This window comes from Lethenteron reissneri, chromosome 39, assembly GCF_015708825.2.
Source record: "Lethenteron reissneri isolate LAM-NWPU_2019-01 chromosome 39, ASM1570882v1, whole genome shotgun sequence".
Classification (NCBI taxonomy): domain Eukaryota; kingdom Metazoa; phylum Chordata; class Hyperoartia; order Petromyzontiformes; family Petromyzontidae; genus Lethenteron; species Lethenteron reissneri.
In genome coordinates, this window is record NC_083817.1 from 5,830,464 (window position 1) to 5,858,462 (window position 27,999).

The window sequence follows — 27,999 nt, forward strand, 5'->3', positions numbered from 1 at the left end:
CATTCATTCATTGACTCTGTGGGTGTCGATATTCATTGCATCAATATAATGTACACCCTATTCATTATTGATCTGCAAAGTTTGAAAGCGCGTTCACCATCCGTGTATCAATTAAACACCCTCCTAAACAAAAATATTCCATCCCCCCCCCCCCCCCCCCCCGATGACATTATCCAAGTGAAGTAGAATTAAAAACATTTCTAGATTTGAAGCTTTCGTGACTGCAATGATTCATATTCTTAGGTTTTTTTTCGGTAAAGTCACGTAGGTAAAAACATCAAAAAGTAAAATAAAATATTTTAAAATAAAATAGTTGACTTTTTACCTACGTGACTTTACCGAAAAAAAAAAACCTAAGAATTAAAAACATTTTTTAAAATAAACTTTTAACATTGCAAGGCGCTCGTGCACTTTCTAAAACTCCGATTACGACACGAGTTAAATTTCACAGTCTGGATAGGCAGCCCCGAGTTGCGCTGCCGCTGCGCCTCGGCCCGCGGGGCAGAGTCGAGCCGGCGCCTATCCGCGCTGGGAAATCCGAAGCGCGGTCTCCATGGAGACGGGAGCCGCTGTCACCCTCGGTCGCCATGGCGTGAAAGCTGAAATTGGACATTGACGAAGCCCCAACATTCAAGCGACGCGTACACTTTAAAATTACTTGTTAAGGTATGTAAACAGAATACACACACGCACGTATGTGCGTGTACTCACACGAACCCTAAAGACAAAGAATCCCAGCGTAGAGCCCGAACAAAAATGCATATTGCTGGGGCCATGTTAGTGTTGTTGTAGTACGGAGTTAGACTGATGGCCTTAATCTAAGTTGTCTTGTGGTTGTTGTTGTTGTTGTTTGTGTTGTTGTAGTACAGAGTTAGACTGATGGCCTTAATCTAAGTTGTCTTGTGGTTGTTGTTGTTGTTGTTTGTGTTGTTGTAGTACAGAGTTAGACTGATGGCCTTAATCTAAGTTGTCTTGTGGTTGTTGTTGTTGTTTGTGTTGTTGTAGTACAGAGTTAGACTGATGGCCTTAATCTAAGTTGTCTTGTGGTTGTTGTTGTTGTTTGACTTGCATCCCACTGGGATTTTTGCACACAGCGTTGGTGTACGGTGCTTTTTCTGCAATATTTTGCTGTCTTTTCTTGAATGTTCTGTTTGCACTCAGTCACATAGTCACTTTAAGATGTTTTCTTGTTCATGTTTTTGTTTTTTGTTTGTTGCGGTTGCACCCGATTCAAGAGCCGAATGGCTCACAGGGCTACACCTAATCAATGAAACTGAATGAACTTGAAGTGATGTGAGCGAGAGAGGTTGCGTGGTCCAGCACCACGCCCAGCCGCCTTTGTCTCCCCAGTGGCGACGTTTACACCGCACCAGGTACTCATTTGAGGCCGAGTCGACCTAGGGGAAGCCCGGGACCGGTTCCGATTATCGTCACCGTACTGCATTACTATACACCACCTTAGACTATACATTGTAATATTACACTATGTATTATTCTACCCACCCTACGGTATTCAGTAGGGTGGGTAGTAATGCAGTATATAATTTAATGTTGGGTTTGTCTATGGCAGTATATAGTACCGGGTAGATCCGTGTGATGTAAGGAAAAAGTTTAGCTGGAGGCATATTATATTTTTTTGACTTACTGTTAGTAGCTCAGCATATAGGAGAGTATATTTAGTATATTGATGATATTGATGTACCATTGGAACCTCATTTGCCAGTAAAAATATGATAATTGGTGTTTTACCCTTCTATCTGGCAACAAAACTGACACCTTTTTACAAGGAGTCATGTTTGTATAGACCACAATACCTGCAGTCATAATGCAAACAAAAAACACAACTCTGATAATGTGCACTGTCCTTGAAGTTGATTGGTCCATACCTGAGACAGCTTTCCTTAGAGCCTAGTCTCACATGGTCCAACCCAGTTTTTTTACGTGGTGGTTTGGCTGCTGCAGCTCCTTACTATTAAAATTCCTTCCCCTTATTACTGCTAACCCTACTTCCTCCCTTTGTTGCTACTAATCCTAAATAATGCACGGGCATAATATGACTTTGAGACCCCCCCCCCCACCTCCTACGCATTCCACAAGTAGTGACTAATCCCATATTTACATTTTCCATAAATATGCTAAATTCATCTGTTGATATGCAAATTACTTTGTCAAGGCGCCCTTCCTCCTCTAACCCAGCTTAAATATACGCTGCCAAGCTTGGTGGTGTTCATTCAGACGCTGTCTTTCCGACAGACCTGTTCTTCACCTGAGGACGGCTGCTTGCGTTGTAGTCGAAACGTCGTGAGAATTGTATTTTTTTATGTTTATTATTTTATTATTTCCCTTCTACGTGACTTTACCGAAAGAAGCAAGAAGTCATAGAATGTCGGAGCATGGAAAGTTACCGTGCAGTACAACAATAGGTTTTGGGTTCTCACGTGCGGTGAGTTGATGGTCATAACTCAGTCCCCAATGACTGGACAAAAGGCATCACATCAATTGGCTCTGTATTAATTTGTCTTAATATAGCTCTGATCATTTAAATAAAAAAGATCCCGTCACCTGATGAACACTACTATCATGTGTGTGGAAATGCTGCCCCCTTCTTTGTGGACCACACGTCACTGGAAAGGATCTCGGAGGTAGCTCTGTACTTATCCATTTCCACAGGCCATTCCGTAACATGAAGAAATCCACTCTGTACGTATGTTCAACTGCTTTCGCACCGTACGTAGCCAACCGCGCTAATCGAAGGTGCGGATCTGTGAGAGATTCACATACATACCTCATTTCATGACATGCCACCAATAAGCACGACGGGGATAACGTTGGGGATAGATTACGATGTCATAAAAATGCGCAATATCCAGCTCTTGTTTGAACACGGCAACGCTGACTTCGTTCTTTGACAGTGAGGGGACGGTGTTGGCAGCCGAGCGGAGGTCTCCTCCTGGGTTGCAATGGACACCGAGGTGTGGGCACTGCTGCCCGAGACCCTACCTGAAGAGAGCGTCCGCTCTCTGCGTGGCCTCGTTGACGACAGAACGTTCAGCTGCCCGGGTCCTGGCGGGTTCACCTTCACGTGAGTAGCACATCATACGTTAGCAATACGTGTGTATGTATGTATGTTCAACTTCGTTTGCACCGTGCGTAGCCCACCGTGCTAATCGGAGGTGCGGGTTAAAGGACAATAAATAATAAAAAGCAATTTTACGTTTAGTTTGTTGTCTAGGCCTTTGACAAAATCACCCAGAAGGTGCTCAAACTTGTCAGATCTTGATAGCCAAGCAGGCTTTAGCCTGGATAGCGCTGGAATGGATGCTCACCTCACGTAAAAATATGCTTTAGGCTGCTGACGGGCTACGCTGTAGCAGCAGAGGATAGTGCAGCAAATATCAATGTTGCACTGTACTTATCTTAACGTGATTTATATAGCGCCTTAACCAAGGCGCTTTACATAGAATTGAGAGTGGTACATATGCATACTTAATGGCAGAGATGAGGTGAATAAAATAGATGAGAGGAAGCAATGGAAAATCTGTGATGCGTGAAATCAAAATTTATTACAGTAAATGATGATGAATGGTTTTAATGAATGAGTGATAGCCATATAATGAGAATATGAAGAGGAGACAGTCACAGTCGTGGTTATGGGGGAGAGATTTAGTGGTTGTGGGATGAGCTAGAGAAAAGAAGTGAGTTTTGAATGAGGAGCGGAAGCTAGTGAGCGAAGGCGACTGTTTAATGTGGAGGGCAAGTTTGTTCCAGTGAAGGGGAGCGAGAAGAGAAAAAGCGAAAGCGTGATTGAGCACAAGGAGAAGGAGTAGCATAGAGAGACAACAAAGATTGAGAACATCGAGGACAAGAAGGCACATAGAAAGCTTTCACGACTGTGTTCCCTGGCTTCAAGAACCCATATACACCAGAGTGGTGAAGTAGAGTTTCCGTTGAAAAAGACATTGTGAATTTTGAATGACTCCTCGCTGATCTTCCCTACCCTGACCACAAACAGCTTTCGAGAGCTCCTCGGGGACACAGGCCGTACCTCACTGGGCCGCCTGCTCGATCCGCTGTTGGATGGCCTGCTCACAGGCCACAATGGCTGCATGCTACTGCTGGGGCCTACAGGCTCAGACAAGGAGAGGGTCCTGGCCGGCATGGTGTCCTCCCAGATGCAAGTCGTAACCGGGGTCGGTGCTGGGCAGCAGCGGGCGACGGGGCTCGTGCCGCTTGCCATGCAGAGGCTGTTCGCCGCATTGGAGAGTGGTGCCACGCCTGGTACGGAGGAAGAGTTCTGATAGAGTTGTCTTGGTGTTGCTGGTGGTGGCACCGTGGCTCCGGTTTAAGGATGTAGCAATATCCGCCTTGGATTTTTGAGTCTCGGGTGACACATGCAAGGTAGATTCATTGGAATAGGAAGAAATATATATTGTCTTCTTGGTTCTTTCGGTAAAGTCACGTAGAAGGGAAATAATAATATAATAAAATAATAAAAATAAACCATAACAAAATAATAAAGAATACAATACCATTATAGTATAATAATATAATATTTTTGTATTTCCCTTCTACGTGACTTTACCGAAAGAACCAAGAAGATGAATCCCTGCAGTCACGAAAGCTTTAAATCGAAAAAGAATATATATTGATTTATTAACTCATAATTGATTTTTCGATCAGACCATGTTAGTAAAATTCCAATGCATGGCATACAACCTCCTCCACCCGGCACAGATAAATAAAGTTTTCATTCATGACAAACGTGCCAATTTACTATTGCTTCAGCACAATTTTATGTTGGAGAGAAATCCACAACATTCAACAATTTGGTAGGCCGTTTCACTGGTAGTTGCAACCAGGCATCATCAGGCAATTTGCCATGCTGCTCAGTGCAGGTTGGTGAGGTTGGGAAAGGTGGGGGCTGAGGACTGTTTCATATATCACTTGCCACTGATGTTAACTCTGGCTGGGAATTGAACTCAGGTCATATAATTCATAGAGCAGCACACTAACCGGTGCATGACTGATCCACTCCACATAGCCTTACAAAACATATGCAATGGTTATGATAGCTGTATAATAACAACTCTTAAAAATTGCATTAAAAGTTAGTTCTTAAAACCTTGAACCTTCAAAAGATTATCAAGAAACTAATTAACCAAATATATCTTTTATATCAGGATCCAGCTTGCAAAGGGTTGAAATTCACCTCTTTATCACTCTACTGTCCCATCGCTGCTTTGAGCATTTTTTTTGTTCTATTGACTGTTTGCGCAGGGAGCCGTGCAGTGGCGCTGTCCCTGTGCGAGATGAGCGCCGATGAGAGTGTGAGGGATCTCATGATGTGGGATCCGCCGGCCCCAGGAAACGAGGGAGTCCTGCAGCTCGACTTCAGCCCACAGGAGGGCATCTACGTGCGGGTGAGCCACCGCACTTACAAAGGTTTAAATAAGTATAACCCGTAAAAACAAAGTTTTTCACTATAAATCCTTTATATGCGTGGCGGCTAGAGTCCTCTCGTCCTCTGGCTTGAGATGGCTGCCACCTATGGGTCAGATGATTGTCTGCCAGTATTAAGCAATTGGTAATTAAATATTTAATTTGTTTTCCCTAAACAGTGTAAAATTTTGAAAAAAAATTGCACGAACATTAATTGTCTCGCACAACGAGTCTGTGTGCAAAATGTCAGCTCGATTGGATCACGGGAAGTGGGTTAAAAAATGACCGAAAGGTTTGCACGGTCGTAAGCAAGCAAGCAAGCACGCAAGCAAGCAAGCGAACTTAATATAAAGAATTTAAAAAGAGATGTGGGGGTTTTTTTCTCCCCCCAATGTTATGCTGGATTGTGCCTGTGATTTTTCGATTTAAAGCTTTCGTGACTGCAGGGATTCATCTTCTTGGTTCTTTCGGTAAAGTCACGTAGAACGAAAATAATAAAATAATAAAAATAAAACATAATAAAAGAATTCTCACGACGTTTCGGCCACAACGCAAGCAGCCGTCTTCAGGTGGAGCCTGGGGCGTGCCATTCAGACTCTGTCTTCTCGACAGACCTGTTCTCCACCTGAAGACGGCTGCTTGCGTTGTGGCCGAAACGTCGTGAGAATTATTTTTGTATTGTTTCATTTTTATTATTTTATTATTTTCCTTCTACGTGACTTTACCGAAAGCACCAAGAAGATGTGCCTGTGATGTCACATCATGAGACGTAGTAGCCTTTCGGATCTTTCAATTAACGGTGCAACCATTCGTATTATAGCAGGAGTAGGGATCCAATTACCTAGTGAGAGCCAAATAGAACTTTTAAATACATTTAGTGGACAACCACACATTAACACACACCTCAGCATTATCCAATAACAGCGTGAGGAGTTCACCTCTACCTCACCAATGCAATGCCTACGCACCTCCCAATTAGCACGGTTGGCTACTTACGGTGCGAAAGAAGTTCCACATATGTACTACACCTACATTTTTCCTGAATTCAGTTCCTGAAGCACATGGGAGTGTAACGTTGGGACATCTTGCCAAACAACACGCCGAGCAACCCGAAAACTACATCAGAGAGCCATACGGCACAACCACGAACACCTACGCAGTCGTAACAAGGGAGACGTTAGTCAAGGGCCCATGGGCTCGTGTGCTGATGGAGCATGGATGTACCTGCCTGTGTCTGCATCCCAGGGGTTGAGACGGGTGGCTGTTGGATCGGCGGCCGAGGCAAGCACGGTCTTCCACCGCGGTTGGGCGCGACGAGCCGGGGCCGTTCCCTCTGAGTTCGGCATCAGCTCGCCCGGCTCCACGCTCATCCTCACCTTGCATCTGCACCTGGTAACGCCACCGCCCTCCCCGATGCACCGCTCTGCATGGAGTTCTGGCTTGTGTAGATAAATAACATAGTCCATGGGACCCGACCAGATATTGACCTCATCTAAGAGAGTATTTAGGATACGGCCCATTTTTGACATGGTTACCACAGTAACTTCCAACTGGGCATTTATGTTGCGGTTATTGAGATGGTGGATTGAGGCAGTCGCTTTGGATGGAGTCGGCCGTAGTCTGCACCTTCGGAAGGTAGACGTTGAGGTCAGCGCAGCAAAATCAATTCTTGTTCTACACTCTCCCCACCTTCATCAACCAGTGTGGGGAAGTATGGCCAAATAACTCTTACTGTGTGGGGAGGCCCTCTTCCATCAGTGGATTGACACATGCCTGAAAAGACGACCAGTAGAGAGATTTGTAAGCAAAGAGCTAGTTGACATCAGGTTATGTCACTATTATCAGCAGGAAGACGTTTTGCAAAATGATCCAAGAGATATGAAATTTTAATTGAAAATCAAACATGTTTAATTCAAAACGTATCCATTGTGTAAAGTATTGAGCCACCTGGAAATTTCCACTGTGCTTATTTGGCATCATCTACATTTTGTTATCATCACCGCTCGTCCCATTGAACAGCACGCACACGGGGACCCGCACGGTACGAGCTCGTGGCTCCGATTCGTCGAGCTGCCTGGCACCGAGGGGCTGCCTGGAGCGGAGGGCGAGGGGGGTGGGCACGAGCAGCCGGGCAGCAGGAGCCTCCGTGCTCTGGCTCGAGTCGCTGGCTCCCTGGCCGATTCGCCGGGTGCCGACCGCGTCATTGACTACAGGTGCGCGGGCTGGAGAGTGCCTGTGGATATCTGGCTTATGCAGACAAATAACATAGTCCATGGGACCCGATCAGATATTGAACTCATTGGGGTCGTCTCAGAGGTGGCGGTACCTTAGTGAACACCAAGGCGATACCATTTCTTCTGCCTACAAGAACAGGTAAAGGTGCAGCCCTGCAGATACTGCTCGCAGAAGGTTCCTCTACTAAAGTGAGCTGCAGTAAGCCCCCCTGGAGGGTATCTTGGCCTACTTTTCCACGCTGGCCAGGCATCTTCGTACAGAGTACCCACATTTTACCCCACCACCAATTATTACCTCGCCGATCAAATAACTACGGTGCGTCCAATTCTACTGCTGGGTGGACATATATTATGGACATATATTAGAAAATCTACGCGTTGAAAAAACTTCTGTCATTGTTTCAACTGCCATCCTTGGAGACTGGACCGGGGACCTCTGGACTTCAAGTCCATTGTGCTAAGCATGACACCAACATCCGAAACATTTAAATAATTATACTCTTTGGTTCTTTCAGTAAAGTAACGTAGGTATAAAATAAAATAAATCACGACGTTTCGGGCGCAACACAAGCGTCCATCAGGTGGGAAAGCTTTCCCACCTGATGTGTTGCACCCAAAACGTCGTGATTTATTTTATTTTATACCTACGTGACTTTACCGAAAGAACCAAAGAGTATGGATTCCTGCAGGCACGAAAGCTTCAAATCAAGATTTAAATAATCGTGTGCATGAGCGTACAAATCCATTTTAATCAATGAACAGACGAATCTTTTACATAGCTAGTCGTAGCATTGAGGTTCCTCGCCGAGTGACACCCTGCCGTGTGTCTTCGTCTCAGCGGCTCGGTGCTCACGGAGCTGCTGAGCGACGTGCTGGGTGGAAACTGCGCGACGCGCGTGCTATGCACCCTGCCCCGGGATCCCGCGCCCGCGCCCCTCGTGGGTGCCACGTTGCGCCTGTGCGCGGCGCTGGCTCGGGTCTGCAACTTCCCGGCGTCCAACCATTACCATGTCCAGGTATGAGTAACTGCGGGCAGTGCCATACCAAGGGTGAGTTGGGGCGGGCGGACGGACGGGCGGGCGGGCGGGCAGGCGGGGACAGCCGCCCCCGGTTGCCCCTTCCGAGTGAGGCGTTGTCCAAATGTGTAGCCAAATTGTTGCAGATGAAGCAAATAGTGGCGGATGGTAGCTCAGATTTTTGGTGGGTGGTGCCCGCGCCGTAGCAACTGGGGGGTGGGTGTGGGGGTGAGATGGCGAGAGGATGGCACCCTGCCAGTTCTTTCAACATATCTACGGCTCTGACTGTGGGCAGAGCCATTCCCACTTACAGGTATAAGTAACTGCAGGGCAGATCCATATCGGCACGAAGCGGGGCTGTGTCCTGGGGAGAGAGTAGCCCTATAGACGTAGCTACGGAGATACATGGAGAGAGATATGGGGTGAGGCTGACATGGAGAGAGCTGCACAAAGAGAGAAAGGCAACGTGGAGGGATACACACACACAATGACAGATATGAAAGTCAAACACAGAGACAAACATGAATAGACAGACACAGATCGAGAATCAAAGAGACGCAGAGTTACACGGGGAAAAAGAAAACCACATTTAATTCTGGGGGTTCGTAAAGAAGTGGGGGCACTGAACACATGCATGCAGATGGTTACTGCCTGTAGGTGCGTGGAATTCCTGCCTGTTGAGCTTGAAAGGTCAATGTGTGCGAGTAGCCAGCAGGTGGCGGTAGGTTGATCCAGTGGCGTAGTGATACCCTGAGCAGGTACTGTAACGTCAGCGGCCAGGGGGAATGTTATATTGGCCACATTTGATAATAGTTTTCCCACGTCAGGTGGTACAAATTCCTGCTGTGGTCCATAGATTGAAACAAGATCACAACTTATAGTAATAGGTTTTTACCCTTTCAACTGGTACAAAAACTGACACCTTTATACAAGGGATCATGTTTGCAATAATCACAATAGAAGCAGTCAAAATGCAAACAAAAATAAACAACTCTGATAATGATATACACTGTCCTTGAAGTTGATTGGTCCACACCCGAGACAGCTTTTCTTAGAGCCTAGTCTCCATTGGTGTTGGACCAGATGACGCCAAAAGGCGTACAACTCAAAGACAGCGCACTATCAGAGTATTGAGAGCTCGGGGTAAGCATTTACACTATGAGACCTCCTTTACCAGTGGCAAAATATAGTAATAGGTTTTTACCCTTTCAACTGGTCACAACTTATTTTGTAAATTAGACTATGCTGATGCCTTGAGTTCTAAGCTGGTTAAACACAACACTAAACGATTTAAACATTTTTTTTAACCAGGTAAGGAACACTGAGCTTTATAGCTCATTTTCAGAAGCGATCTGGCCACAATTTATAGCTCAGTGAAGTGGCTAATCACGTGGAGATTTATAGCAGCCAAATACCGGTACTCTAAATGTGGAGGGAATACTCGGAGGACCTGGAGAAAAATCCACGTGACCACAGGGAGAGAGACACTCAAACTCCAAATATACAGGCATCATGGTCGGGATCGAACCCACGACCTCCTGTATACCATCCGAGGTAGTTAACATCTCACCATCGTGGCGAGGTTACGTGATGTTAATACATTTTAAACTTGAATTTCTCAGTTTGATGTCAGCTTAGGAGAGCGAATAACAGCCTACCCCATGCCACAGATAAGCTTATAATAGCATGGCTTAGTAAAGCAACACCACGGCACAGGACACTTGGCACATCTGAGTTCATTTATCGTGTTGGCATGTGCACAATGTACATGCGGCATCTCATTTCACGCATCCTTCACGACCTTGCATGGGTAAATAAAAAGTTATGCAATGGGTAGCCATGGTGTGGGGGGAGACCTTGAGCTGGCATTTCACGGGCAAAGGCTTGCTGTTGCTAATGATGATGAGGCTGACGATCATCATTTTGGTGATTTTACAAACAAAAATAATTGTATCTATGGGACCTCTTTGCCAGTGTCAAAAAGGTCCCATAGATGAGACAAGCCCATAAAGAAAGCTGTCTCTGGTGTAGGCCAATAGAGTTACAAAGACATTGCTTATATCATTATCAGAGCACGTTTGTTTGCATGTTTTGCCACAAGTATGTGTGGTTAATGCAGACTCGATGCCTCGCAAAATTTATCTATTTGGTGTTTGAACATTTTAACACCTGTTTTATTGCCAAAAATAATTGTGCAGTACATGTAGACAAATGTCAAATCAACACTTTGACTCATAGTCGCCCCTTGCATACATGCACGAATGCATGCACGGCACGGCCCATTGAGTGCGGCCCATTGAGTGCACATTCCAGAGCAAATCTTTCGGTGAGTTTTGTTTGGTTTCTCGAGCGAGCACACCTTTGAGTCAACAGCAGAGCTTCGCCACCAAGGGCTCTGGCCGTCCGGTTGCCTCGCGACCTCGCTACCTCGGCTACTCGGCGTCATGTTGTATTAGGGTTGCCCCGAGAGAAGAGGAATGAGTTTGTCGGCTTTTTAATTTATTAAATGCGCTCCTCTCTTTTGTTGTGTTGTTTGGTTTAATTTCCGTCCTCTTGGCACTGGTATCGCGCCCGTGAAATTGCTTTCTTAGCCGTGGAGAAGACCGGCCACCGCACATAGATCGTGAGATCACGATGAGACTAAAACGATAAACATCGGCAGTTATTTAAAAAAAATCGTCTGTTGTGGATCGCTGCAGTATAATGGACCGCCGTGCTTAGTTATTATCACCGGCTGTCGGATACAAAGGTACGTTTACACAGTTTGTGTGCATGTGGGTTTTGTGGGTGAATCAGTTGAAGTACAGTATTACGTTGAGAAAAAGCTATGTTCATATGAGTGTACCATCCGAATTGAATTCCTACAAACCTGCATGACTTTCATTTGCACGTCGAATTCACGCGGTTGGCTACATACAGCACGAAATAAGTTCACCATACATACATACAGCCCACTGAGAAAAACATGTATTTTGCATGGGAGACCTGGGGTGCAAACAAATGCTGTGTAATTTCAGCATTTCTCCCTTATCCCAAAAAGTGGACAAAGTACTTCTATCAGAATTACAGTCCTAATTGGTTGACATGGCATGCCGAAGTAAAACGCCACTTCATGAATATGCTGAGTACATACATCTTGAAAGTGTCTGAAACTTACTTCTGAAATTGTGGAACTGCCTCTTGCTTCTTTCTGTGTTCTGTCACCTGTTTATAAATAAAGTTAATCTTTGCATATATATGTGTAAAATTAAATATTTATAATGACGCTTGTTTATTTTAAAGATGTCTTTAATTAACATGTATAATACTGTGTTTCGTGTATAAACCTTACTTTAAATTGATAAAAACGAAACCTACCGAAACTGGCCTGTGCTTCCCTTTGATTAACTTAGCCTAAAATTAACGCCCTCTGTGGTAGCGGTGTGGTCATTAAATATCGGCATTGGAGAGGCAATGCTCGCCTTTGTTGACTGCTGAGACATCGGCAGCATTGGAGAGATGGTCATTCTGTCCATTATAGCGAGGTCACTGAATCATCACCCCATATATGAATTCAAAGTAGATTTGAAGTTTTCGTGATTGCAAGGATCCATACTCTTTGGTTCTTTCGGTAAAGTCACGTCGGTGAAAATAAAAATAAGAATAAAAATAACGAAATTAAATCACGACGTTTCGGAAGCAACACAAGCTTCCGTCATCAGGTGGGACAACCATAGCAAGAAACAAAATTTTTGTAGTGGGCAAAGAGAGCTGTTTATGGCAAGCTTGTCACCTACAGTAATTTTGTTTATTTATTTTCACCTACGTGACTTTACCGAAAGAACCAAAGAGTATGAGTTTAAAGTAGTGAGCCTATGGCCAAATCATCCGGAATGCACCCGATCTCATCAGATCTCTGGAGTTGAGCTGGCTTGAGCCTGGGTAGTCCTTGAACCGGTGACTGCCAATGCGTACTCCAGGTTGTTATAGGCTGCTGCAGGTCTACGTTGTGGGCAGCAGAGGGCACTGCAGCTAAATCCATTGTTGCACTTCTGTTCTTCCACATCTGTGCCTCCCACCTTTAGCAAGCTGCACTGACAAGCGTGGCGCAGTTTAATTTAATAACCACTTGGCGTAGGGCAGAGGTCGCAAACGGGTTTTGATTCCTTACCCGTACCCGTACCTGGCCGCACCAGAGTCGCAAACGGGTACCCGTACCCGGCCGTACGTGTTTTCTCATTAATGAAGCTTCCGACTCATTATATAGCGGTGTCTGCGGACTCAGAGCTGTATGTGGTTTTTGTCTCGTCTTCCTTTCATTGAGGGGAATGGCAAATGTACTTGCCACTCATGTCCAAATATTTGGGGCCACCAGTCCTCTGAGCCCCCTTTATTCTCACGCCCACGCTGAAATAGATGTATACGCACAGCCCTTTTGTCAATCCACTGGTGGATGTGGCCTCCCCACACACCGTGCATGTCGTGGCGGTTATTTTTTTTCATACTTCACCAAGGTGGTAAGTGCGGGTTGGTGAACGCAGGGAGGAGCATAGACACACAGATGTACAGCACTACATCGTTTTTTTTGCTCCACTATGCTGACCACCACACGGCACCGCCCGCAGTTTTCCTTACGTAAAGAGATACGTGCACTCGATTGAGTTGTCCTTTGCCCGTGTCCCGTGGTCCGTGTCGTGTCACAGGGGCTGCTTACTCAGCTGCGGGCGCGACTGCAGGCGGCGCGTGGGGTCGCTGCACTAGGCATGGGCCCCAAAGCGGACGAGGCCACCCAGGCCCTGCGGGAACATGTGCGACGGCTCACCAATGAGAACGTACGACAACGACGACAACAACAACAACGATAACAGACGCAATTCCCCACTAAGTAGTGGTCACATTGTCATGGTGCCTGTGCTAAGTTCGGTGCACTTTGACGACATGTGAATGTCCAATTCTCGCTTCAGAATCAGAATATTTATTTATACTGGAGGAATCCGATGAGCTATGAAGCTTGTTTTCACAGATGTCCAGTAATATTCATAGATGTCTAGTAATTTCGTTATATGTTACTTGACAAGCCCAGGTGTTATGGGCTAATTGACTGAGATGACAAGCAGATAAACCACCTGTGTTCCCCACTGTCAACAGCAACACACGACAGTACAAACACACTATCGTAAGTAATAATAATAATGACCGAATAAAATCGAAGAAAATCTCACTAAATCCCAAGACTCCTTTTCAGGAAGGTCCTGAATGTGGGGATGTTTGACCATTTCCGTGAATGATCGTTGGGTTCATGTGAGAGAGCAGTGGAGTAACTTGAGAAAATCTCTAAAATGAATAGCCAATAAATAGTCACATTAATTAATATCCACTAGTAACTCGTGGATGCTCGACAGGGACCACCATGGTCAGTTATCCCAACACTGCAACTTCAATGTCCAAATTACCAAATAAAAAAATACTCGTAAATTACTTCATTAGACAAAGATCCCCCATATAACCTTAACAAACTGTAGGAGTAAGTGCTGTTAGCGAGCACCTATGAAGGCCGGCATGGCACACGAGGGGGTGGGTGGTCAGCACCACGCCCGACTGTCTTTGTCTCCCCAGTAGCGATGTTTACACACCACACCAGGTCCTCATTTGAGGCTGAGTCGACCTAGGGGAGGCCCAGGACCGGTTCAGATAACCGTCACTGGTGTTGGCCGTGAGCGGTAATTGAACTCGGGTCACCGGGTTCGTTGTATAGCGGGCTAACCACTACACTACCGCTCCCACTACCTCATTAGGTACAGCAACATACAAACATTGTGACCGACTGCGAAACTACTGCAGACTCTCTCCATCTTGTGAAACGTAGCTCGTTTGTGACTGCCCTGCGCTCTAAGAACGGCGTGAATACCAAATCTACTCGTGATGTCATTTGCTTTCCGCTGCAGGAGCAACTGCGGGACAAGAACGAGCGCGTGTACAACAAGCTGCAGGAGGCTCAGGAGCGCCTGGGACAGCTGGCAGGGTCGCGCAGCGACCTGTCCAGCAAGCTGGTGATGAGCGAGGAGGAGAAGCTGAAGGTACTGACCGGACTTAGCGATGTATCCAGGTATGGTGAGTGGGGTGAAGGATGTGTGTAGGAGCGGGGTAAATGTCACAGGTGTGGGTGGTGTAGAGGAGACATACAGGTGCGGTGAGTGGGGTGAAGGATGTGTGTAGGAGCGGGGTAAATGTTACAGGTGTGGGTGGTGTAGAGGAGACATACAGGTGCGGTGAGTGGGGTGAAGGATGTGTGTAGGAGCGGGGTAAATGTTACAGGTGTGGGTGGTGTAGAGGAGACATACAGGTGCAGTGAGTGGGGTTGTTGTATGTCTTGGAATTATGAAATTTGATGAAAATAATAAAAATTAATAATTTTCCGAAAAATGCGCAAATCGCATTAATTATGATAGTGTGTGTATTAATATGCATAAATTATGATAATGCGTGTAATTTATATGCATAAATTATGATAATCGTAGTAATTTATGCGGATGCTTGCGGTTATGTTAATGTGTGCAGTTATGTTAATTAGGCTTGGTTTCGTTTATCCAGGGTTATATCAATCAGGATAACACGATTATCATCGATTAAACATTTGCTGATTATCTTAGTGTGTTTATTATTTTTAGTCTCCAGGTTCAGATCTCATCACAGGATACAGTTGTCAAGAATAAGACAGTTTTGCATGGACTTGGAAGGAACACTCGATATGCTTCTGGATTACAATTTTATTCTAACAAGCACGTGACATTCTATCATGCAGGTCAAACATGCGTCAATAATTCATGGGCAAGATTATGCAATTAACTAATATGAACGACAAAAACTTATGCAGTTGTGACATTATGCAATTATGCAATATGAATAACGAAAACTCTTATGCATTTATGTAACTCGACGGCAGCAACTGCTTTGCACGATCAGTTGATATTGAACGCACCACCTCGAAATGGCAACCCTTTTTGAAACGAAAAGACAGTTTTTCTTTTAAAGTCTTATTCGTGTGCGTGCTGTGTGTGCGTTGTCCCCTCGTAATATTAATTGTGTCGTTAGCTTGTGTGGTGTGGGAGGATACGAACAGCTCCTGCTGCTCCCTCGCTCGGCGTGTCGCTCGGCTTTTGCTCTCTCTCTCTCTCTCCACTGCTGGATTGAGCGGCGTTGGCACGATGTTCCTTGAAGAAACTTGCTTGCTTGGCGCTTGATGGTTCCGGGGCTTGGTGCTGCTCGTGCGCTCTCTCTTTCTACTGCTAGATGACGAGTTGGCACGATGCTGTCCTTGAAGATGCTCGGTCGCTCGTGTCGCTCGGTGTCGCTCGGTGGCGCAAGGTGTCGCTCGTTGTCGCTCGTTCAGCGATCTCCGCCTTTCCTGCGGGTTGTTCGCTGGTCGTCACTCTGACGAGGAGCGATGCTTCGTTCGTGGCAGGGTGGACGTTGGCGTCTTTGTTGGCTTCACTCGCAGCTCTGCGACTCAGGGTAGCGATTCTTCTCAGGTGGTGCAGACCTCGGCTTGTAGCTACGCGTCGCTACTCCGCAAACCTCGTCATTCTGAATGACAGGAGCTTCTTCGTTGGCGGCGACGAGGAGAGATGGAGCCACAGCCCTGGAGATCTGTGATGGGGGCCAGAGCCCCTGTCGATCTCTGTGATGGGGGCCAGAGCCCCTGACGATCTCTGTGATGGGGGCCAGAGCCCCTGACGATCTGAGTTGTATGGATTTTCCTTCGGTTTATATCGGAAACTTCCACTCGGCTTCCCGAGTTGTTCAAAGGCTGTGTCATAAAACCTTCCTGTGGGCTGAACCATCTGCGTCCGTGTGTGTGTCCGTCCGTGTGTTTCGCGTGCGTGTTTGTCCGTGTTGTGGGGAGACAAAGGCGGTTGTTTCCACGGTGGGAGCACCCGGCGCATGCGCTTATTTATTCGAAGACGTGTTTATTTCCTTTGAGCCATTGCCCCCTTTATGGGTGTCATTTCCTAGCTTGGTGCCTGTGTGTGGAGATCCTCTCGGAAAGACAAAGGCGGCCGTGTTGCTCGCTTCCCATGGGTGTTGTGTTTGGTTAATTTTGAGAGCCTTCTCCGCCCTTGATTCCTCTTCTACTTTAATTCCGTACTTATTATTTGACTTCTTGTGATTATTTAATCTGATATCCCGGCTTATCTTTGTTCAGAATATAATTATCTCTTCCTCCGTGTCTCCTGGTTCTGCAACCCCCCGCCTGCAATTCCCCCCCTCCCTTGTTCCTCTTGTGTGAATTTAGGGGAGTTTTTTTTTTTATTACCTTATTGCCCCCCCTGTCATGTCCTCTTTCCTTTGAAATGAGGTATGCGCGCATCTGTGGAAGTGTGGGGGCCTCTGTGGAAGTGTGGGGGCGTGTTCGTTCCCACGTGGCCCCGTGTCTATTAAAAAAACAATATTATATATGATGGCAGAATAAGCCTTAAAAAAAATAATATTAAAAAAAATAAAAAGGGGGTACATACACAACAGGGTGAAGGATGTGTGTAGGAGCGGGGTAAATGTTACAAGTGTGGATGGTGTTTAGGAAACATACAGGTGCGGTGAGTGGGGTGAAGGATGCGTGGAGGAGTGGGGTAAATGTTACAGGTGTGGGTGGTGTAGAGGAGACATACAGGTGCGGTGAGTGGGGTGAAGGATGCATGCAGGGTTGGGTGGGGTGAATGATACAGAGTTGGGCGTGATACAGGATACATGCGGGCGTGGGTGATGTGAAGGGTGCATGCAGATGGGGACAGGGCGAGGGTATTAACAAAATCGCAGCCTGTGCTACTGCACTGCCGCCAACCTTGACCCTGATATTCTATTTGGAGTAGAACACCAGTGCCCCCACAGTACACGTGTGTATGTGTTGCCCGTGCAGATTTCCAAGGAACTCATCGAGCTGCAGATCCAAGCAAACCACATGCGTGAGCACTACGAGGCTGAGGGCTTTGAGCTCAAAAACACGGTGAGCGGTCGTGTTGCGTTGGCTACCACGATTCGTCGGCGGGTCCAGATGAGATCGATTGTGAAATTCAACGTAAATACATAATTCACTTGGCGGTACCACTGGAGGTGAATCCGATTCTGAGGTGGCCTGCAGGCATGCTGGCGCACTGTGACATCGCTCCCATACGTTAAGCTCTCTCGCTTACAGACATCTTTTACCGTGTTTGTGCCTGCCTGCGTCCATTGTTCGTGCCTCCCTTTGCTGCCCCCCCCCCGACTCACCCCCCCCCCCGCAGGTGGTGTCGCTGGAGAGCCGTGTGCACGCGTTGGAGTCGGAGCGCGAGCGGATCGCGCGCGACGCCAAGGCGCTGCGCACGCGCCTCGGGGACGTGGAGCGCAACCGCAAGCAGCTGGCGGACGAGTACATCGCTCTCAAGGGCAACTACATGGCGCTGTCCAAGGAGCACGAGAAGGAGGTGCGGGGCTCTGACGCACCACCCACCCACCCACACGGGGGGGGGAGGTGTTGTCTCCTTACACCTCCTGATGAACATCACTGGAAGATGCAATCAGGAGGGGATCAGGTCTGCTTCAGCGGTCAGAGATTCTAAGCCGGCGCCACTGAGATCTTTGGTCTGAGATGCTGGGGTTCAGCCGCGCTGTGGTTAGACCAGGTTGTCAAGTGTGGGGAGTTTGATGGTCTCAGTCCGGTAACCAATGACTGCACAAAAATAACAATCGCATTGTACTGTACCATGCTGCAACTTCGATGCCGCCCGCCATAACCAACTCGCACTAACCAGTGCTTGTGAATATTTTCTAACGCGACAGAGGCCTTCATCCAGCAGTGGATTGACACAGGTTATAAAGGCAAAATGCTGCATTCACGGAACCGGCTGTTGTGCCGTTCCTCGCATCTCACGGCGTTTGCAGGTGGCCAAAACGGAGGAGCTGAGCATGGAGCTGATGCGCGTGGCTGGGCAACACGAGGGGCTCACGCGCTCCCACGCCGCCTATCAGGAGGCTGCCGCTGAGCTGCAGCGCGTGCGGTCGCTCGTCAGCCGCCTCTCCGAGAGAGCGATCAAGGTGAGCGGCAAGAGGAGGAGGCGGAGCAGATGGAGGAAGCCATCAAAGTAAAAAATAGGAGGAGGAGGGGTCGGGTGAGTGGGAGGACAGCCGAAAGAGGTGCTGGAGGTGAAAGGAAAAGTGTGTGGGGGGTGCTGTGGGGAGTGGTAGTGTAGTGGTTTGTGCGTTGTGCTACGAAATTGGCGATCCGAGTTCGAATCGCAATCACGGGCATCAGCAGCGACAATTACCTGAACCGATCTTGGGCTTCTCCAAGTTCGGCTCAACCTCGAATGAGTACCTGCTGCGGTGTGTAAACATCGTCACCGGGGAGACAAAGGCGGCCGGGCGTGGTGCTGACCACCCACCACCTCGTGTACCATGCCGGCCTTCATTTGTGTTTGCTAACAGCACTTGCTCCTTAAGGATATACAGAGTATCTTTATTGAGAATAAAGAGAGAGTGAGTTAACGATCGGTGTATGAGAAGAGAGAGTTGTGTACATCATATTTGGTAGTTGTAATTAACACATTTTTGCCTTCATATCAAATACATGATTTCACTTCATCATAAGGGCTGAAGTCGGTGACAACTACCCACACACTCACCATTTGTTTACTCGTAGCGTGTCATTGAAATGTCTGCTTTTTGCTCTGTTCATGGTTTTCATATCTTGTTCTAGCCTGAAGATATCATAGCTTCGGAGCGGGAGCGGAGAGCCCTGGAGAGGAGCGTGAGTGAACTGACTCTACAGCTCTGTCTCACGTAGCTTTAACCACAGCACCATCTCAAGCAATGAGGAGTGTGTCATTGTTTTACTCGGTTTTTCCATGCTGCATTACGACTCCCAGTGGATACTCAATGTAGGACACTACATCGAGCGCTTTTAAATGCGCTTCCGCAGCCGTCTGGAACGCTCTTCCTCCTGATATTTCGAAGTCACTGGAACTTCGCACTTTTAAACCATTTAGATTGTAAACTCATTTCTCTAGAACTGCTTTTTGTGTTTGAGTTTGTTGGCCTACCCCTGCAGCTCCGATTAGCACGGTTGGCTATGTCCGGTGTGAAAGAAGCTCAACATACGTACATCATTGTGACCTCTAGTCCATGACGTGAGAAGAAGACATTTTCACTGCAGGGATATTTTCATTTGCAAGGCTATTTTTTGTCCGTAGATCTGCTCTTTATTTGTTTGGCCTGTTGTTATTACCATTGGAACATCTATACATAGTTCCCAGATGCTGCACACAATTCGGATCAAAAGCATTTAATGTAGCTGCCCCAAGGTTTTGGAACCACAGTAGTGTCGTCTCTTGGCATCTCCATTCTGCCCTATCTGTCCTCATTGAAACTTACTCTCTTAAAATAAATAACGTTTAAGTGTGAATGTAATTTCACAACATAATTGCGATTGTTAAGTTTTTTGTGTTTTTTTTAATCTATGATTATGGAATGCTTTGATGTTGTTCGTGGGTCAAGTCGCCCTTGAAAGATAGCTTCTTAGCTCAGTGGGCTTTTCTCAGGGAAAATAAACTTCTGATTTTGATTTCTGTTGATGGGCCTGCGTGTGACCAGCTGTTCGGCAACCAGACTCAAATGAGGGGTGAGCTGGAGTCTCTGAAAAAGACAGTACGATGAGCAACAGAAGAGGCTGGAGGACAAAGTGTGAGTCATCACTCTCATGACCATCAGTTTTATTTTATTTTCTTCAGCACTCTCATGTATGTTCTTTCACACTGCACGTAGCCAACCGTGTTAATCGGAGGTGCGGGGGAAGGACAATAAACCAAACACAAAAAGCAGTTCTAAATGAGTTTTCAGTCTAGATTTCAAAGTGCATAGCTCCTGTGGCTTCCTCATATCGGAAGGAGGAGCGTTCCAGACGGCCGCAGAAGCGCATCTGAAAGTACGCGATGCGCCGTTGCGGGGAGTTCGCGTGATGGTTTATGTTCCTTGATGAGATCAGCAAGGTATTTATTTCCTGAGAAAAGCTGTTCACGTATTAATCAATTTAAATCAGGGTAATAACCTAAAAATGTACAACAACAAACATGCAAACACAAACAGATGGTGTGGTAAAGCTTTGCTCTGAAGAGCTTACAACACTGCACAGAAAAAAGGGGAAGAAATGAAAAGGAGGGCTCACTGGAAATCTGCCATGGAATGAGACCAGAACGAACCTGACAGATTACCCTGAAGGCACCACGAGGTTGTGGAAATTCTGCTATTGACTCGGACCTTGAGCCTTGGGTCGTCACATGAAACGCTGCGATTGATCGGTTGTTGTGGAGGTCGAAACGACCCACTGGCAGTCAAGGTCGGGATGACCCATCGCCGGTCAGGCACATCGGTAGCCTGGCGGCAAAGGTTGCACATAAGAGACACAGTTTGAGCAAGAGATTTTAATGACTCGCCGATATGTTTTAGAGTTGTGCTGCGCGTTGTTCGGCTCGATATCACAACGGCAAAAACCTACGCCAGAGAGGATCTAACGTTGATAGACAGATAACAGCAAGGCAGAGGGGTAGGGGAAGCGAGTTTCACCGGCATAGTGCGGATATCGAGGAGTTGGCATTGCAAGCGAAACGGTCAGCTGCCCGCTCTGAGTTCAGACGCACATGGCAGCGCTCGCCAATGTCACGAATTGCATCTCTACGTATAGGGACATTTTACCCTGTCTCCGTGTCAAGCAGGGTGTCAATGGGACGTGAGCTCCAGGAGGCACGGAGGTCCACTCGTGAAGCGCAGCACAAGCTGGCCGAGCAGGCCGCGGTACGTGCGGTGCTGTGTGGTGTTGTGTGGTGTTGCATGGTGCTGCGTGGTGTCGCGTGGTGTTGTGTGGTGCTGCGTGGTGTCGCGTGGTGTTGCGTGGTGTTGCGTGGTGCTGCGTGGTGTTGCGTGGTGTTGTGCGGTGCTGCGTGGTGTCGCGTGGTGTTGTGTGGTGCTGCGTGGTGTTGCGTGGTGTCGCGTGGTGCTGCGTGGTGTCGCGTGGTGTCGCGTGGTATTGCGTGGTGTTGCGTGGTGTCGCGTGGTGTCGCGTGGTGTTGTGTGGTGCTGCGTGGTGTTGTGTGGTGTTGTGTGGTGCTGCGTGGCGTTGCGTGGTGTTGTGCGGTGCTGCGTGGTGTCGCGTGGTGTTGTGTGGTGTTGCGTGGTGTTGTGAGGTGCTGCGTGGTGTCGCGTGGTGTTGTGCGGTGCTGCGTGGTGTCGCGTGGTGTCGCGTGGTGTTGCGTGGTGTTGCGTGGTGTTGTGTGGTGTTGCGTGGTGTTGCGTGGTGTTTTGCGGTGCTGCGTGGTGTCGCGTGGTGTTGCGTGGTGTTGTGTGGTGTTGCGTGGTGTTGCGCGGTGCTGTGTGGTGTTGCGTCGTGCAGCTGAATGGCGCCGCGTTGACCTAAATGTATAAAAGGTCACTAGTTTGTGACAGCCGATGCTCTCGCTCGTCACATCGAGCCGGGAGAAGTGGCTCACGTCTCTAATGCAATGTTTTTGAGGAAAGGGGGTATCGCATAAATGTTTGAGAATCCCAAACACGCACGGCTGTGAATTTTCCAGGAGATCGCAGCATAGTAAGCAGGTTTGTGAACCCATCTGTGCGGACTTTTGAGTGTCTTTATCTCTTTGTGAGCATGGTATATTTTCTCTAGGTGCTCTGGTTTATCAATTGTAAAAGACAAACCTGCCTGGCTAATGTGCCTCTAACCTTGATCCGACGATCCCGTTGCTCTCACCTCCTCACTTCCCGACCCCGACAGGCGCTGCTCACGTCAGAGAGCAACCTGAAGGATGTGGAGGTGGAAAACTCTCGCCTGCAGCTGCAGCTCAAGGAGCTCAATGAGGAGTACCGCTCACGGCTGCAGCGCTACGTGCGGGACCTCGCTGTAAGCTGGCAGGGGCGAAACATTCGGACTCGTTCAGCGACCGACAGTCACGTTCACACAAATCAACGTCGTTATTTGTCCAGATTACTTTACTTCCAGTCTATCTAGTGCAGAATACCATTCAGTCATTTCATGTATCAAATGGGATTCGCGAAAGTTCATCTGATCAGTGGCGACAAGCTCCAAGATTGCTCTGGGATGTGTCTTTCTGGTTGTACCTTGACAGCATGCCAAACAACGTGCGGTACAACCCGAAAAGAAATCAACGCCGTGCTTAACGACATGCGGTGGAACCTGAAATCATGCAAACGTTATGCCTTTGTCTGCCCGGTGACGATGTTTACACACCACACCAGGTACTCATTTTAGGTTGATTTGACCAAGGGGAGGCCCAGAACCGATTCAAATAATCGCAGGTTCGTAGCGCGACGCGCTAACCGCTACACTGCCGCACAACCGCGAGTACCCACGCGTTGGCATGACCGTCGTTGCTCGCTCTGCGCCACCTACATCCCGGGCAGGACTACGTGGACGGGGCGGCGGCGCGGGGCATGGGAGAGGGCGGTGGGCTGCAGGGCGCCCGAACGCGTCACTACGTGGACGCGATGCTGCAGGACGTGCGCGCGGCACATCGAGCGCGCGAGGAGCAGCTCGCGGCCGCCGCACGGTCCTACAAGAAACGCGCGCGCAACGTGCTGAAACAACACGAGCCGCTGCTCATTGCCTACAGGTGTGGTGCGGGCGGGGGGGGGCGGTCTATTTTTATATGTTACCAGGCCAACTGAGCTATGCAGGTCATTTTCGGAAGCGACCAGAAATTATAGCACAACGAAGTGGCTTATCGTGTGGACATTTATAGCGGACAAAAACTCTAAATGCACGTTTCTAAATGCGGAGGGAAAAACCGGAGGATCCGGAGAAAAATCCACGCGACCACGGGGAGAACATGCAAACTCCAAATGTACAACAGCAGGCGTCAGGGTCAGGGAGGTAGTTAACATCTCAATGAGTTGTGCTATACTGGGGCCGTATGAATTGCTCTGAAGTAAATTTCATGACGTTAATTTGTGTTTAGAGTGCCTAACCTCAGTGAAGGTTGTTAACGTTCACCTGTGTCGCTCGTGAGCACAGCCAGAGACCACTTGGACATTTGGGCTTTGTTAATGCTTCATAGAAACGGCGACAGATTTGGGAAACCGCCAATATCGCGAAGAAGCACCGGATCACCCAACCCAGAACCTCTGGGATTTCATCTCCACCTCAAAAAAAGACATGGTCCACGTTACATCCAATCCCACGTTTCACGGCAGGTCGGCCCACAACCTTCATAAGTGGAAACTCGAATAAAGCTCCGTGCGATTGTGGGGAACGCCGACCAGACCATAGATTCTACAGCGGTGAAAGTTCAACAGAGGCAACGAAGCAATCTGCCACACATCAACCGAAGCCATTTCCTGGCCCTATTATTCCAGACATTGACTTTTAAATTGCTATTAGTCCAATCCCCACGCTTGGTCTCTATTTAAGACCGAAACAGGAGGATTTCTCCACAACTCTGGCTGTCGCCTGATGAGGCTGGTTGTAATTACTCACGAAACACTGTACTCGAACGGTAAATGTTGTGGGTTTACTCTCCAACAGACCGACGTGCTGTACTCGTAACGAATTGACGCGTTTTGTGTACGTGACAAACTTACAAATTGGCTGTGTCGGGTGGTGGCGGATTTAACGACACATTTATATTCACGCGATCTAACATCAAAAGCATCCATTATGGAAGTTGCTATTCATTGAGCCATACGCACAAGAGAGAGAGAGAGAGTCAGACAGAGCGAGCGTGTGAAATTAAACGAGCGCGGTCCGTGCGTTGTTACACCCCGCCCCGCCCGCCCGCGTGCAGGGTGCTGCGGGACCAGGTGGTGTCGCTGGGCCGCGCCGACGTGGACCCGGGGCCGCCCGAGGCGCGCTTCTCGCTCACGGACGCCGAGCTGCAGACGGCTCACTCGCGCGAGCTCGCTCAGCTGCGCGAGAACAAGGCGCAGTTGGAGGGGCGCGTCCGTGAACTCAGCGACCAGGTGCGTCACGGTGGGGGGGGGGGCGGTCGCGGGGGGGGGGGCTGTGAGATGACGGACAGGTGATTACAGTCGGGTTAGCTGATTAAGCAACGTGAATTTGTTTTGTGGTCGATTACTTTTCTTTTGAACAATGGGGGCTAAATTACCTAACCCAGGTCGCCCGTGAAACAGACACGTCTGGCTGGTCGCGGTGGTCTCATCTGAGTCTCCACGTAAAGCCTGTGTAGGTCTATGGGTAGCGTTGTAGGTCTGTGTGAGTTTATAGGTCTGTGTGTAAATTTATGGGCGTTTATGCAAGTTTCTCGCATTCTATATAAAGGACTATTTTGTCGATTTGTCCCTTACCTGGTTATAAACGAATGTTACTTATTTTTGTTTGTATTAAATTAAACCTGGGCCACGGTAATTGTGTTTTAACGCTTTGTGTGACCTCCATTCACAGCTGAAGGTCTCGGGAGGCACTCCAGCAGGAAACATCGAGTGAGTCAGGAGAAACGTGTCCGCTGATGCTTTTTACAAAGACGTGTTTCAAGAAATATACGATCCAAAATTTATCATTTTATGTTGAAGGATACACAGAATGGCTGCATGTTCTGGGCTGTCACCCACACGTTTAAGGTTTATTATTTGAGAAAACAGATGTCAGATTGATTTCAAGGAGAGCACCCTCGTGACATTGCTGCAGTGATGGTGGTGGAATAAAAATCACAGCAATCACACTTGTTGTGAGATTTTACAGTCTTGTTTTCTCACGAGTGGATTGGTGAGTGGTCGTCGAGTGGCAAGCACATTGCGCGACGAACCTATGACCTGAGTTTGAGTCCCGGCCATGGCTAACATCTTTGGCAAGCTCTTGGACTCCACCACCCCCAAAACAATAGTAAAGCGAGGTCAATTATCCAGCAGTGGATTGGCAAAGGGCTGCACTAAACAAAGCTTCACACTTTTCGCACAGACCCAGGACACAGTCTCGGTACATATCTTTCAAAGTCATTAACTTGTTACTTGGGTTGCATCCCCCCCAATAATTGAAAGGTCACACGTATATCCACAGTGCGGGGCACGGCGGCTGGGCCGAGCTGAAGAAACAGCTGAGAGAGTTCACTCACACCACGCAGGTGAGAGCCGAGCACCCGAGGGATGGGGTGGTAGCGGGGCGTGCGGGCGATTGCGATCATCGTTGACCGCGTCTTGTCCTTCGCTAACGCAGGAGGACCTGGAGCGGGAGCGCGCGCAGCTCCTGAGCCGAGCGCTCGTTGCGGAGGAGCAGCTGGCGGAGCTGCAGGAGTACGTGGACACTCACCTGATCAGGTGTGAACGTCGCTGTCTCTCGATCGGTCAGTCTCCAAAAAATATCCCAGTCTCGTCAGGTGAAGCTCGAATCAAAGCTCTGCCTCACACCACCGTGCCCGCACCACGTGTAGCTGTGTGGCCGTCATTATGTAAAGTAGGCGTCTAACGATACGCACAGGCAGGAGAATCGATGATTTGTCACAATGCGAGGTCACGGTTTGATTCAGTGATTAATTCCTTTTTTTTGTGTAATTTGTAGATACTGTATACGTTTAGATGTACGCAATCGTTTGCCATATACCATTAATTCAAGAATATATTTTTTCAGAGCTCCATCGAATAAGCCAAATTAAGTAACAAAATGGGAATTGTTTTACCATGCTTCATCACGCTGCTCAGTGCGAGTCATTGACGGCAGTGAGCACAGATGTTGGGGTATGGTAGAGTACAATGCAACGCATTTTTTGTCCAGTCTATAGCGAACAAGCTGACACCATCACCTCGCTCCCACTTGAGAACCCAGTTTTAATCACGGGTGGCTGAAACACGAATTCACCAGTGACATTAGCTGCGCCTGCTGAGTCCTGATAATATATATCATCCTACTGAATCACTTGGCCACCGACGAGTCACTTGTGTTACTTACCGCCGCCGTGCCCGCTACTCTCCCACTCCCGGCGGACCCCCTTTCGCAGGATACAAGCAGGAGGTGACTCGGCTGCGAGGGATGTTGGGCCAGGAGGCCGGCCTCCCGCGAGTGTCCAGCGCCTCCACGCCCGAGCCTCCGGGCCGCGCTGCCAGACGCAGGGTCACTCTGCGCAGCCGGGAGTACTGACCCCACCCCACCCCCGCCACCGTCCTTGTTGTGATCTCAGCATTCGTTCTGCGAGTGCTATCGTTAGCAGTTGATACAAATTATTTTGAAGACCGACAGTGCCATTGCCCGCATACGGCACGACTATACATCGTTCACGAAGATCGTTGGGAACAGAATAATGAAATGTTTAGAGGCCCACCAACCACGTGACCTAGCATGGTTTAAGAAAGGTTTCTCTACCAAATCAGACTCTCGATCCTAAGCATAATCAGCCCCAACTCAAGGCTTTCGTCTCACAGGTTTATGGTTTGTGGCCACACCTTGTATGGTCTATTAGTGATATACGTCATTCACGTACATTTGTCAAACAGGCCAATTCTTTCTTCCACTGACCAGGGTGGTTAAGTAGAATCAAACAACCCTTACGACCCACCTTTTAGGGGCAGGCCCTCATCCAGCAGTGGATTGACAAACGCGTTGTTACATATACTTGTCCGACTGTCTCCATCAGAGATTACAGCACTCATTGCCAAGGAGACATGTTTTGGACAATTTCATCAAGATGTGACTTTAGCCTAAAAGATCAAGTCTGTATTGCTGAAGCATGGGGTCCTGATATTTTCTATTCACAAACGTTGGCCCACGGTAGAAATTCCTATGTCAGGCGCAAGTCAAACCACTAGAATCTTGAGTGTACAGTGTATACATAGGATGCATGACATTTAATGAATTCACACCACTGGGGAACAAGAGCTTGCGGTGACCTTAATGCAGCAGTGGATTGATAATGACTGATGATGATGATGATGATAACATGCGGCATGGGTCAGAAAATGAACACAAGGAGGAGGTACATGTTATAAATGTATACTTTTATATACATTATAATTTTCAATATGTTACACTTTTAGATTCTGAAAAGGTTAAAAGTGTTGTAAAAATTGTACAATTAACCAACGTCGAAAGTTAGAGAGAAATCCCACAGCACCGACAACTGCACAATCCCCGAAATGTTAAAAATAGCTTTACAATATAATAAATAATGAATGGTGATTCATTATAAAATACTAAGTAGTGTATTTGAGGCGAATATTGAATTGTTAGTTTTAATAAAACTCTGTGCAAGAACTACATATTTTAAAATCTATGCTTCCATGAAATGTTATACCCATGCCATAAATAAATAATAAATAAATATGCCTCAGGGTATAAGACGGTTTTAATT

General features: G+C 47.7%; 1 protein-coding gene across 1 annotated transcript; it reads left to right on the forward strand.

Moving 5' to 3' along the window:
* The first annotated feature begins 530 nt into the window (after positions 1-530).
* CCDC78 (coiled-coil domain containing 78) lies at positions 531-27,997 on the forward strand. Its single transcript, XM_061567392.1, is given in 23 exon segments — positions 531-666; positions 2,913-3,082; positions 4,013-4,278; positions 5,278-5,420; positions 6,685-6,831; positions 7,459-7,652; positions 8,512-8,689; positions 13,372-13,500; positions 14,614-14,745; positions 17,583-17,669; positions 17,947-18,126; positions 18,584-18,736; positions 19,398-19,448; positions 20,291-20,344; positions 20,346-20,380; positions 21,409-21,487; positions 22,464-22,589; positions 23,111-23,319; positions 24,490-24,664; positions 25,107-25,144; positions 25,719-25,782; positions 25,875-25,974; positions 26,653-27,997. Coding segments are annotated over 22 exon segments (2,802 nt in total). The 5' UTR covers positions 531-666; positions 2,913-2,960; the 3' UTR covers positions 26,793-27,997.
* The last annotated feature ends 2 nt before the right edge of the window (positions 27,998-27,999 follow it).